The sequence below is a fragment of the Eptesicus fuscus genome, unplaced genomic scaffold (assembly GCF_027574615.1).
Source record: "Eptesicus fuscus isolate TK198812 unplaced genomic scaffold, DD_ASM_mEF_20220401 scaffold_52, whole genome shotgun sequence".
In the NCBI taxonomy this organism is placed as follows: Eukaryota; Metazoa; Chordata; class Mammalia; order Chiroptera; family Vespertilionidae; genus Eptesicus; species Eptesicus fuscus.
Genome location: NW_026557626.1, coordinates 38442 through 50227, shown reverse-complemented (window position 1 = coordinate 50227; position 11786 = coordinate 38442). Strand labels below are relative to the sequence as shown.

The 11786-nt window shown below is 44.3% G+C and overlaps 1 protein-coding gene across 1 annotated transcript; it reads left to right on the top strand.

Moving 5' to 3' along the window:
* The first annotated feature begins 3397 nt into the window (after positions 1–3397).
* Positions 3398–11129, top strand: LOC129148489 (zinc finger protein 850-like). Its single transcript, XM_054713472.1, has 5 exons — positions 3398–3671; positions 6355–6478; positions 7413–7441; positions 8081–8708; positions 8793–11129. The coding sequence occupies exons 1-5, from the start codon at positions 3669–3671 to the stop codon at positions 10508–10510; spliced, it is 2502 nt and encodes an 833-aa protein (XP_054569447.1). The 5' UTR covers positions 3398–3668; the 3' UTR covers positions 10511–11129.
* Positions 11130–11786: the final 657 nt, after the last annotated feature.

The following is an 11786-nucleotide window of genomic DNA, read 5'->3' as shown; positions in this document are numbered from 1 at the left end:
GGACATGATAAGATATTTCAGTAGCACATCATTACATTTTATTTCCAACATGCCGATACAGCAGCACCAAATATGATCAAGAACTTTCATAATAAAACAGTAAAATTACTGGGCTGCATCAAGTTTAAACCTTTCTTAAAGTTTGATTGAAGTAGAATTGATATAAAATGCCAAGTCCCGCCGGCCCTGATCAGAGTCCCCAGACAATGACGCCCTAAGGTGAAGCCAGTGGTGGTCAGTGGGGGCCTCCATGAGAACATCCAGGAAGGGGTGGCAGAGTCCAGTTGGAAGGCCTGCTGGGAGCATGCCTCCCCCCATTTGGGAGATGAAGGGAGGTCACTGTGGCTGCTTTGCACAACTGAAATTAGAAGGGGGGTCCTGGCTGACATGTGGGCGCTGTGGCAGGACTTGACCTTCTCCTCAGGAGGCCTCACAGTTTCCCTCCTGCCCAGGCTGCCTTCAGAAGGGCTGATGGGCAGCCCCTTCAGAAAAATCATTGCCAGCGGGAAATTCACAGCCCTGAATGCACACGAAGAATCCACGGGCTTAAACACGTTTGCTTATTTAGGAGTAAAAGTGCATCTGGAAGGTGCTTTAGTTTACTCACCACAAGGATAGCTCTCCAGAGGAAAAGGACAAACACAGAAATGTACAAGGAGACAGTGATGATGGTCAGCTTCCACAGAATTTGACAAAACTGGCTGGAGGACACAGTAATGGGCAGGATATGCAATAGATGGAATACTGTGTGAGATCCTGAGGAGCCTGAGGCACTTACAATACATCTGTCTCAGGAAGTCATCTTTCCAATCCCAGCACCAGCCTCCATGTAATCCCCGGAGGATTCTCTGCTTTAAGACAGACTGCAAGTTGGCGACCTCCTGCCTCCTGTGTCACTGGCAGTATTTATAGACATTAAAACATGGGTCTCACTGGGGAAAGCACAGTTTCTAGTTCACCATGGGCTCTGCTCACTCCTGTGTCTAAAGTTATGTTGGAATCCCTCAGTAACAGCTTCTCCCGTGGGAAAGTTAATTTTTATCATTCAAAGACTAACCGGTTAAAAACATAAAGAGATGGCTTTAATCAGAAACCATCAGATTTAAGGGCTTAAATAAAAACAAGGTGGGAATCATGACTATGACACTAATAGTGTGTGTTGTGTGTGTGTTTTTTTGTTTGTTTGTTTGTTTTTCTTTTCTTTTCAGAAATCCGTGATATTTATTCTTTTAGCCTCTTACATGAAAGGAGACAGACTTCCACTGAGTTCAGATGATTCTGACAACTGTTCTAGAGATAGAGGTTTAGATTTAACCATACGTACTTAAAACATAAACAGCTTATTTTTTTAAAATTCTGTCCCAGGAAATTGTTTATTAATTTAAGGGATAGAGAGAGAGAGAGAGAGAGAGAGAGAGAGAGAGAGAGAGAGAAAAGAAAAAAGAAGAAGCATCGATAAAAAAGGAAACATGGATCAATTGCCTCCTCCTTGTTTTTGTGAACAGGAATTTAATTTACAAACTAGTTAGTTAAGTTCCCTTAGCATGAATCAAACAAGCCATCAGTTTTTGGGGGTGTGCTTTACGGGAGGATGCTCCAACACACTGAGCCCCCTGAGCAGGGCAGCATCTTAATTCTTAATGTTTCCTTTAAGAGATTAAAGCATCCAGGTAGGCGTGTGCCCTGACCAGGACTGGAACCAGTGAGCTTTCAGGGCAAGCGATGCTGCCCAACCAACTGCAGTGCAATGGCCAATGTAGAGATTATTCTTGGTGTTATTATTTACTAACTATTGTATTAATTTTCATACCTACAACTCGAAACCTACTTTAGTACACCCTAAATTTACCTCCTGCCCTTTTGTAATCTCTCTTTCTGCCTTCCCAGCTCTAAATACAGTCACTCATTTTCCTTTTGTGAAAAGATTAGTTTATATTTTTCATAATATTATAAACACTATAATATGTGTAAACCTTAACAAATATTGAACTCTTTCATGCTACACAGTTATTTTGTGATTGAACACTCATTCTTATATGAAAGGTTTTTATTTTTTATTGCTGAGTAGTACTGTGTTCTCTCAATAACCACTTTGTCTATTGACCTGCCTATGGTTTTTGTTATTTCCAGGTTTGGGGTATTAGAAATAAATTTTCAGGGAATATTGGGTTCAGTTCTTTTTTTTTTTTTTTTAAATATGTATTTTATTGACTTTTTACAGAGAGGAAGGGAGAGGGATAGAGAGTCAGAAACAGCGATGAGAGAGAAACATCGATCAGCTGCCTCCTGCACACCCCCTACTGGGGATGTGCCCGCAACCAAGGTACGTGCCCTTGACCGGAATCGAACCCGGGACCCTTGAGTCCACAGGCCGACGCTCTATCCACTGAGCCACACCGGTCAGGGCGGGTTCAGTTCTTTATGTAAATGTATGTTTTACTTACTAACTTTAGTAGTGTAGGTGAGGGTTTTACTTTTTAAGACATGCATAACTTTTCACTAAAATGGTTATTCCCTTTGCCTTTCCAGACACCCACAATGATGAAAATTCTAGTTTTTCTTTATACCTGTGAGCTCATGCAATACTTAATATTTTTAAATTGCAGGCCTGAAAATCAGTATAGTGTTAACTTGTTTTGTTTTAAACCCATTCCCCTAAGACATTTTTATGGTGAGCATTTCTTGATGCATTTATTTACACTGTCTTTATCTCTTTGATTGTTGCCAATTTTAAAAATGAATCAATGATTTAAACACGAGGCAGATAGTTCAGCAGCTAAGAAATCTACTTTCTTTCATCACCCCCAGCTTTAACAAGCGTACCCCCAAAAGCTTTTGAACTCATGGTGTGAAATCTTTCCTGCATGAAGCCAAGACCTCACACACCTTAGGCGACCCTGAGGCAGAGCTGTTCTAGGCTGGTTATGTCTGGGCACGGTCCTGTTTTCCGATGGTCTTAGGCGACCCTGCTGGCGGTTCTCAACCTACAGGTTGAGCCTAAGACCATCGGAAAACACAGATATTTACATTACGATTCATTAACAGTAGCAAAATGACAGTTACAAAGTAGCAATGAAAATAATTTCACGGTTGGGGGCCACCACAACATGAGGAGCTGTATTAAAGGGTCGCGGCATTAGGAAGGTTGGGAACCACTGCCCTGGGAGATCTGTCCGTCTTTTGCAGTTAGCCAAGCCTGTGGACGCATCTTGTCCCTCCCCAGCCATCACTCTCTCTGCCACAACACTTTTATTCACCTAACTCCATGGCTGGGTTTCTAGCCCCGCTCGGCTGCTGAGAAAACTACATTACCCAGAAAGCACTGCACCAGTGTGGCCGGAGCTAAAGGGACTTTGGTGTCTGCGCATCCGGTTAGGGCGGGACTTCCGCCTTCCTCCTCGCGGTGGCCATTTTAAAGTTTTAGGTCTGTTGTTCACAGAGTCACAGGCTTCAGGGCCCTGGACGTGAGTAGGAGGAGGCCTGGGAGGCCGCTGCCTGCGGTGCAGGGTGTGTCTGAGGCCCCTGCAGCCCCAACAGACCGAGATCGGGGTCCCCCTGCCTCCCGGACGCCTCTCCGCTCACAGCGTTCCCGCAGCCTGACCCCCTGAACCCTCCAGCCTGGGGGCCGGCGCCGCTCAGGTCCCGCCGCCCAGGTCCCAGCGTCCAGAATGGTGAGTCCCTGGTGGTGACACGTGGGTGATGGGGAAGAGGGTGGAAGGCTGCAGTGCCACCTTGTGAGGACGTGATGGTGACACTGAGCTGGGAGGATTCGGGAACCCGGGCCTGTTTGGGATCTAAAGGTAACAAAGAGGTGAGGTGTGGTTTTGCGTGAGGAGTTTTACTTTCATTCTCAGAACGCTGGGACCATAGATGGTTGTGAAAAAAAAAGAGGGACATTTTCTGAGGCAGGATTCTAACTTTTCCTGACATTGCTGAGAGGAAGAACAGACTAGAAGACAGGACAGCATTGTGGACAGGAAGGGGAAGTCCTGTAAATGACAAGGGAACTGGCAGGAGTGAGCACTGAGGGCTGAGCCCGGAGATCACACAGGCATCTGGAGGGCACCTGGCCTCCGGGCTGGGCAAGGGCACTGAGCAGCCTGAGCCCAGAGAGCCTGGTGGTTGCCAGGCTCCCAACAGACCATTATCTTTCCACAAATTCCTGCAAATGCAGAATCGATCAGGTGTACGGGTTTGTGGAGCTTATTTCAGGGCCTCACCCCCTTGTGGCCTCTGAGATAGTAGAGTCCTGGGACTGTCAGCCGCTCTTGTATCCCGGGGACCTGGGGACTTTGAACAGACACTGAGCCCAGACTCCAAAGGCCAGGAGGAGGGCTTCATGGAGTGGGCCTTGTTTTTGGCGACCAGTGTAGTGAGTGTGTGGTCCTCCAGACACAGGTTCCAGAATGTGCAAAGGCTTGGAGTAAAGAGGGAGCTGAATCAGGAACCTGCAGGTATGTTTTTTAAAGTACATCTATATTTTTATTGATTTTAGATGTAGAAAGGATGGGGTGGGGGATGTGAGAGAGACAGAGCAACAGGGATGAGAAAAATAGGGATTGGTTGCCACCTGCACAATCTCTACTCTGGATCCAGCCCACAACCCAGGCATGTGACCTCACACCAGTGCATGGGTCTGTGCTCAACAAAATGAGACACATCATCTAGGACAGTGTATCACTTTAATACAGGGGATCACGGTCACATTGTTAATGGTAGTAGTAGTCAGAAGGGACAGTGTGAGCCTGAGGAATGGCTTTCTTCCTGGGGCCACAGTTTGTGAGAAGGGGGTGTCACAACACAGCTTAGGGACAGAAGTTGTCTTGTAGAGTGTGGGGGAGAGATAATCGTTTAGCATTGGCCAAAGCCTTTAAAAGGTGAGTGGACCTGAGATTAATTGGAGACCAAAGAGTAATTCAAACAAGATGAGACTTGAGTCTGGTACATATCAACTTTTCTAAACTCTCACCAGGATTTTCTTGTGACTCTTGGTGTGGCCTGGCTGTGGGGAGCTGCAGTCAGTCTTGTGGATTATCCAAGAGGCTTGAGTGTTCATCTATTAGACTCACTGGGGATGGTGCAGAGTGTCATTGGGGCTGGGACTTGAGTGAAGGTTAAGTGAGAGTTGTTGGCTGTGACTAGTGAAGGGACACCAAGTGCAGCATCACAGGAGGTGGGCTATGGATATCTGAGATCTGATTGTTGTTCTTGATAGTTGAGGTTGAAGGAAATAAACAGTCATGGAGAGAGGCCTACGTAGCAGGAATCAAGGCTGCCTCTCTGAATGTGGACTATCAGAGTGTGGGTAGTGCTTGATCCTGATTCAATATAGCAACCATCCTCTGACCACACATGCTGAGTAATAAGTAAAAGGCCTGAAGATGAGTATGGGGGCTGGGCCTGTGGCATTGCAGGTGTGAGAGAGGTGTGGTAGAAAGAGTGATGTGCACTCGGAGAGGGAAGGTGAATTAATGGTCACAGCACCATGACATTGACATAGAGTGAATGAAGGAAGAGTCTGTTTCTGGTGGTCCCTGGATGTAGCAATAAGGTGAACTTTAGGGTAATTGCCTGTAAAGAGAGGAGTTTGAGTCCTACATTCTAGGTTAAGAGCTTAGGTGCTATTTAAGTAACCACCTGTCTTTTGTTGTTGGTTGTGACACACTGGTTGAAAAGAATGACATAGCATTAATCAGTGTTATCCAGGCTTGTAAAGCTCCACTGGCATGGGTAAGGAAGAAGGGTAAGAGGTAAATAGATTATGGAGGTGGTGAACTATAATTTTGGAAAAGAGGGTGATTAGGAAATAATTTATCCACACTACGGCATATTTGCATTTCATTTGAAGTTGTACCTCCAGGAATGAAGCTGTGTGAGAGAAGTGTTGTTCAAGGAACTATGTACAGTGGATAGTACAAAGCAATGGCCTCAGCACATTGGGATTGGGATCAAGAGGGTGAAGTGTGATGCCATGTGTTTGGTGTCTTAGAGGAACAATCTGAGGGACTACAATGCTATTTCCTGAGAAAACAGTATCAAATCACTCACACTCTCTTTATGGCCAACATATATCTAAGCTATATATGGACACCCACTGTATTGATAAGAGGCAGTGTGGCGTACATGGGAGGTCCAGAGCTCAGCTATCTTCTATCTGCACAACTGCCTTAATTGTTGTTGGAAGAAAAATATCAGCAGGAAAATAAGAAGACAGTGGGTTTCATGGGATGAAGGGCTGGTATTTTCTCTGATGTGTAGAGTGGAAAGAGCAGATGTGTGGAGGGTGGGTAGTAGGATAGACTTATAATGTTAGGAGTGAATCTGATCATGGTTGTACTGTCCCCATTATGACAGGATGTGAACTTTGAGGACGTGGCCATTGCCTTCTCTCAGGAGGAATGGGGGATCCTTGATGAGGCTCACAGACTTCTCTACTGTGAGGTGATGCTGGAAGTGTTTGCACTTGTGTCATCTGTAGGTAAGACCTTCACATTCTCCCAGTGTCCTGAGGTGATGACCTCTTTTCCTTTATGGCTCAGCCGTAGCTTTCTCTCTCCCACAGGCAGAACATGGTGTCTGCTAATGTCCCTCACTGTACTGTCAAAAGTTCTGTGGCTTCCAGGGATGAGCTGGATGGGGAGCCCTGAGCAAAGGACTCTACAAACAACCCTAACACCTGTAACCTCAAAAAGTACAGGAAGTGTCAGGGAGTCAGGCGTCTTGCAGTGAGCTTAATGGGTCCCAGCTTTCCCTTCCTTTTCATGGGAGGCTGACAGTGTCCACATGCGTGGCTTCAACTTCTGCCCTCTTTCTCTAGGTAAGGGTTCTTTGTGGCAGTCTGTGCCGTGTTATGGTCTGTACCTACATGAACCATGTGCTGTTTTTGTAAGACCCTCATTCAGATGTTTCTAATATTTTCTTCCCTGAATACTATAGCAAGCTGTGTTTCTCTCTTCACCTGTTCCTCTGCACTGGTGCCTACGCAGTATTCTGCAACTTGACTTGCACATATGTTAAGGGAAGCACATATGTGCTAATATTCTTTGAAACCAGCTACTCCTTTATTGAATTTTACTTGGAGTAAGATGCAAGTAACCTCTTGCACAGCTCACACTCATCTTCAGCAGGCAAGTCCTGCTGAATGCTGTTAGTTGAAGGATTAGCTGGAGATTCATATTCTAATCCTTGTGGTGCTTGCCTTGTTTATGTCATATTTCTGGTGACGCCTCTCTGTGTTGTAATCTTCATTAGCCCAAAAAGTCACAAGAGCCTCTTATTAATCCTTGCTGCACATCTCTTATTTTCAGATATTTTCCTGGAACCAATGTGTGATGTGTAATGCACTTTTGCAATGGGATTTCCCACTGTCACCACATTCAACATTCATTTTCTCACCCTTTCTCACTTTTCAGGTTGTTGGCATAAAATGGATGATGAGGTGGTCTGTTCTGATCCAAGTGTATCTATACAAGGAGAGTCACAGGACAGGGCTTCTCAGACAGCTCTAGCCACCCAGAAGACCGTTCTGTGTAAGTGGTGTTTCTCCTTGTTAAAAGATATTTTGCACTTGACTGAGTCACATTCAGCATGCTTTGAGCAGAAAGCCTTCTGTAGTGATGCATGTGTTATAGACTTCTGTTTCAGTGCAAACCCTCACCAGCAACATAAGAATGAATGTGGAGCGGAGCCCTGGAAACAAGCTATGGACAGGGCATCCTATGTGAGCAAGTGCAGCTTCTACTTATCGATGGTGCCTTCAACCCACAGGGAGGTTGGGGAAGATTGGCGATACAACTCAGAGCTTCCACAGCATCAGGCCACTCTAAACACCGAGGAGCTACATTTTGGCAGCGGGATTTCACAGGAATTTCTTGATTGTAAAAGTCATCACCAGTGGCGTGACTGTGAAAATGCTACGAGCCACATCCTGAAAGTTGTTCAGTGTCAGGGTGAATTTTCTGGAGAAGTGATTTATGAGTGTAAGAAATGTAGGAAAGTGTTTAGACGATTCCTTAACCTCAGTGGACATAAGAGAGTTCACCCTGGAGAAGAGATGTATGAGTGTAGTGAATGTGGGAAGCCGTTCAGTGAAAGAAGTACATTAGTTAAACACCAGAGAGTTCACACTGGAGAGAAGCCATATGAGTGTACTGAATGTGGGAAGTCCTTCAGTGAAAGAAGTACATTCATTAAACATCTGAAAGTCCACACTGGAGAGAAGCCATATGAGTGTAGTGAATATGGGAAGTCTTTCAGTGCAAGAAGTACACTCATTAATCACCATAGACTTCACACTGGAGAGAAGCCATATGAGTGTACTGAATGTGGGAAGTCCTTCAGTCAAAGAGGTACATTAATTAAACACCGGAGAGGTCACAGTGGAGAGAAACCCTATGAGTGTACTGAATGTAGGAAATCTTTTAGCCAAAAATCTAACCTTATTATGCATCGCAAAGTACACACTGGAGAGAAGCCATTTGCGTGTAGTGAATGTGGGAAGTTCTTCAGTGAAAGAAGTGCTTTAGTTAAACACCACAGAGTTCACACTGGAGAGAAGCCATATGAGTGTAATGAATGTGGGAAGTCCTTCAGTGCAAGAAGTACATTCACTAATCACCAGAGAGTTCACACTGGAGAGAAGCCATTTGAATGTACTGAATGTGGGAAGTCCTTCAATCAAAGAAGTACATTAATTAAACACCGTAGAGGTCACAGTGGAGAGAAGCCATATGAGTGTACTGAATGTGGGAAGCCTTTTAGCCAAAAATTTAACCTCATTGAACATCTGAAAGTCCACACTGGAGAGAAGCCATATGAGTGCACTGAATGTGGGAAGACTTTTAGCCAAAAATCTAACCTCATTGAACATCTGAAAGTCCACACTGGGGAGAAGCCATATGAGTGTAGTCAATGTGGGAAGTCCTTCAGTGCAAGAAGTACACTCATTAATCACCAGAGACTTCACACTGGAGAGAAGCCATATGAGTGTACTGAATGTGGGAAGTCCTTCATTAAAAGAGGTACATTAATTAAACACCACAGAGGTCACAGTGGAGAGAAGCCATATGAGTGTACTGAATGTGGGAAGTCCTTTAGTGAAAGAAGTACATTCATTCAACATCTGAAAGTCCACACTGGAGAGAAGCCATATGACTGTAGTGAATGTGGGAAGACTTTTAGGCTAAAATCTCACCTTATTAAACACCAGAGAGTACACACTGGAGAGAAGCCATATGAGTGCACTGAATGTGGGAAGCCTTTTAGCCAAAAATATAACCTCATTAAACATCTGAAAGTCCACACTGGAGAGAAGCCATATGACTGTAGTGAATGTGGGAAGTCCTTCAGTGCAAGAAGTACACTCATTAATCACCAGAGAGTTCACACTGGAGAGAAGCCATATGAGTGTACTGAATGTGGGAAGTCTTTTCGCCAAAAATCTAGTCTTATTACACATCTGAGAGTTCACACTGGAGAAAAGCCATATGAGTGCACTGAATGTGGGAAGCCTTTTAGCCAAAAAGTTAACCTCATTGAACATCTGAAAGTCCACACTGGGGAGAAGCCATATGAGTGTAGTGAATGTGGAAAGTCCTTCAGTGCAAGAAGTACACTCATTAATCACCAGAGAGTTCACACTGGAGAGAAGCCATATGAGTGTACTGAATGTGGGAAGTCCTTCATTAAAAGAGGTACATTAATTGAACACCACAGAGGTCACAGTGGAGAGAAGCCTTATGAGTGTACTGAATGTGGGAAGTCCTTCAGTGTAAGAAGTACATTCATTCAACATCTGAAAGTCCACACTGGAGAGAAGCCATATGACTGTAGTGAATGTGGGAAGACTTTTAGGCTAAAATCTCACCTTATTAAACACCAGAGAGTACACACTGGAGAGAAGCCATATGAGTGCACTGAATGTAGGAAGCCTTTTAGACAAAAATCTAGCCTCATTAAACATCTGAAAGTCCACACTGGAGAGAAGCCATATGACTGTAGTGAATGTGGGAAGTCCTTCAGTGCAAGAAGTACACTCATTAATCACCAGAGAGTTCACACTGGAGAGAAGCCATATGAGTGTACTGAATGTGGGAAGTCTTTTTGCCAAAAATCTAGTCTTATTACACATCTGAGAGTTCACACTGGAGAAAAGCCATATGAGTGCACTGAATGTGGGAAGCCTTTTAGCCAAAAAGTTAACCTCATTGAACATCTGAAAGTCCACACTGGGGAGAAGCCATATGACTGTAGTGAATGTGGGAAGTCCTTCAGTGCAAGAAGTACACTCATTAAGCACCAGAGAGTTCACACTGGAGAGAAGCCATATGAGTGTACTGAATGTGGGAAGTCTTTTCGCCAAAAATCTAGTCTTATTACACATCTGAGAGTTCACACTGGTGAGAAGCCATATGAGTGTACTGAATGTGGGAAGCCTTTTAGCCAAAAATCTAACCTTATTAATCATCTGAAAGTCCACACTGGAGAGAAGCCATATGTGTGTAGTGAATGAGGGAAGTCCTTCAGTGCAAGAAGTATACTCATTTATCACCGGAGAGTTCACACTGCAGAGAAGCCATATGAGTGTACTGAATGCGGGAAGTCCTTCAGTGCAAGAGGTACACATTCATTACTAGAGAGTTCACAGTGGAGAGAAGCCATATGAGAGTAGTGAATGTGGGATGTCCTTCAGTGAAAGAAGTACATTAATTGAACACCAGAGAGGTCACACTGGAGAGAAGCCATATGAGTGTACTGAATGTGGGAAATCTTTTCGCGAAAAATCTAGTCTTATACATCTGAGAGTTCACATTGGAGAGAAGTGTTAAATGTGCAGGAAATGTTTTGTTTTATTCACTTAGAGTAACAACACTGAATGTGACTGTTTGGGATCTATTTTTCTGAATTTAAACCCTTTTAATGGGACATACATTGTACTATATTCCTCATGTGTTTCCAGTACAAGTCAGTCTTGAAGGACATGCCCAGATCTACTACCTGATACATTTGTAGTTGAAGAGATTTTTTATTGAATTATGCTGTTATGGACTGTTTTACTTTCTAACTCACCAGCCTGCAAATTGCTTACTGTACTCTGTTATGGTTTATGATTTTTTTAGTAAAGACATTTTTCTTTAGTACCTTAACTGTTTTGGTTATTTTCACTTCCAGGTATGATTGTCAAGCACAATTATGATCTATCATCATAGAATTAACAGATATTGTTTGAATCCCAATCTTTCTATGCTTTAGGAGGGAAAGCATAATACTAGAAAATTGCTCTTTGGCCAATATTGGCTTATAGTGCGTTGCTAGCCAAGGCCTTGAAAGAAAGGCTGCTTGACTTTGTGGTTCCAGTTCGCATGTTTGATCCCAGCACATATGGGGATGTGGGAGCCATCAAAATTTTTTTCTCTCTCGTATTGATGTCTTTCCCAATATCTCTCTTCTTCTCCCGCTTCCCCAGTACTTCTCTCTCAAAATATCCTCAGATGAGGATTACCAAAAAATCCAAACATTCACTCTGGTGCCCTGAGATGGGGCCTCTGCCTGCACAGCCTACCTTTCCTCACTCTTCCCTGCCTTTGCCTGGGATGTTCCCACTGTAGCTGGGCACACTGTGTCCTTCCCAGGGTTTGGAAGAGAGGAGGCCCAGTCAAGGCCCTGGGAGGGATTTGGGTTCTGTGTCTGCCTGAGATGTGCTGGCCAGGGCTCTTCTATCTCCATCCAGAGGTCTATCCAGACTGCTTCTCCCCACCCGCTAAGCACCTGCCTGCTGCAAATGAACC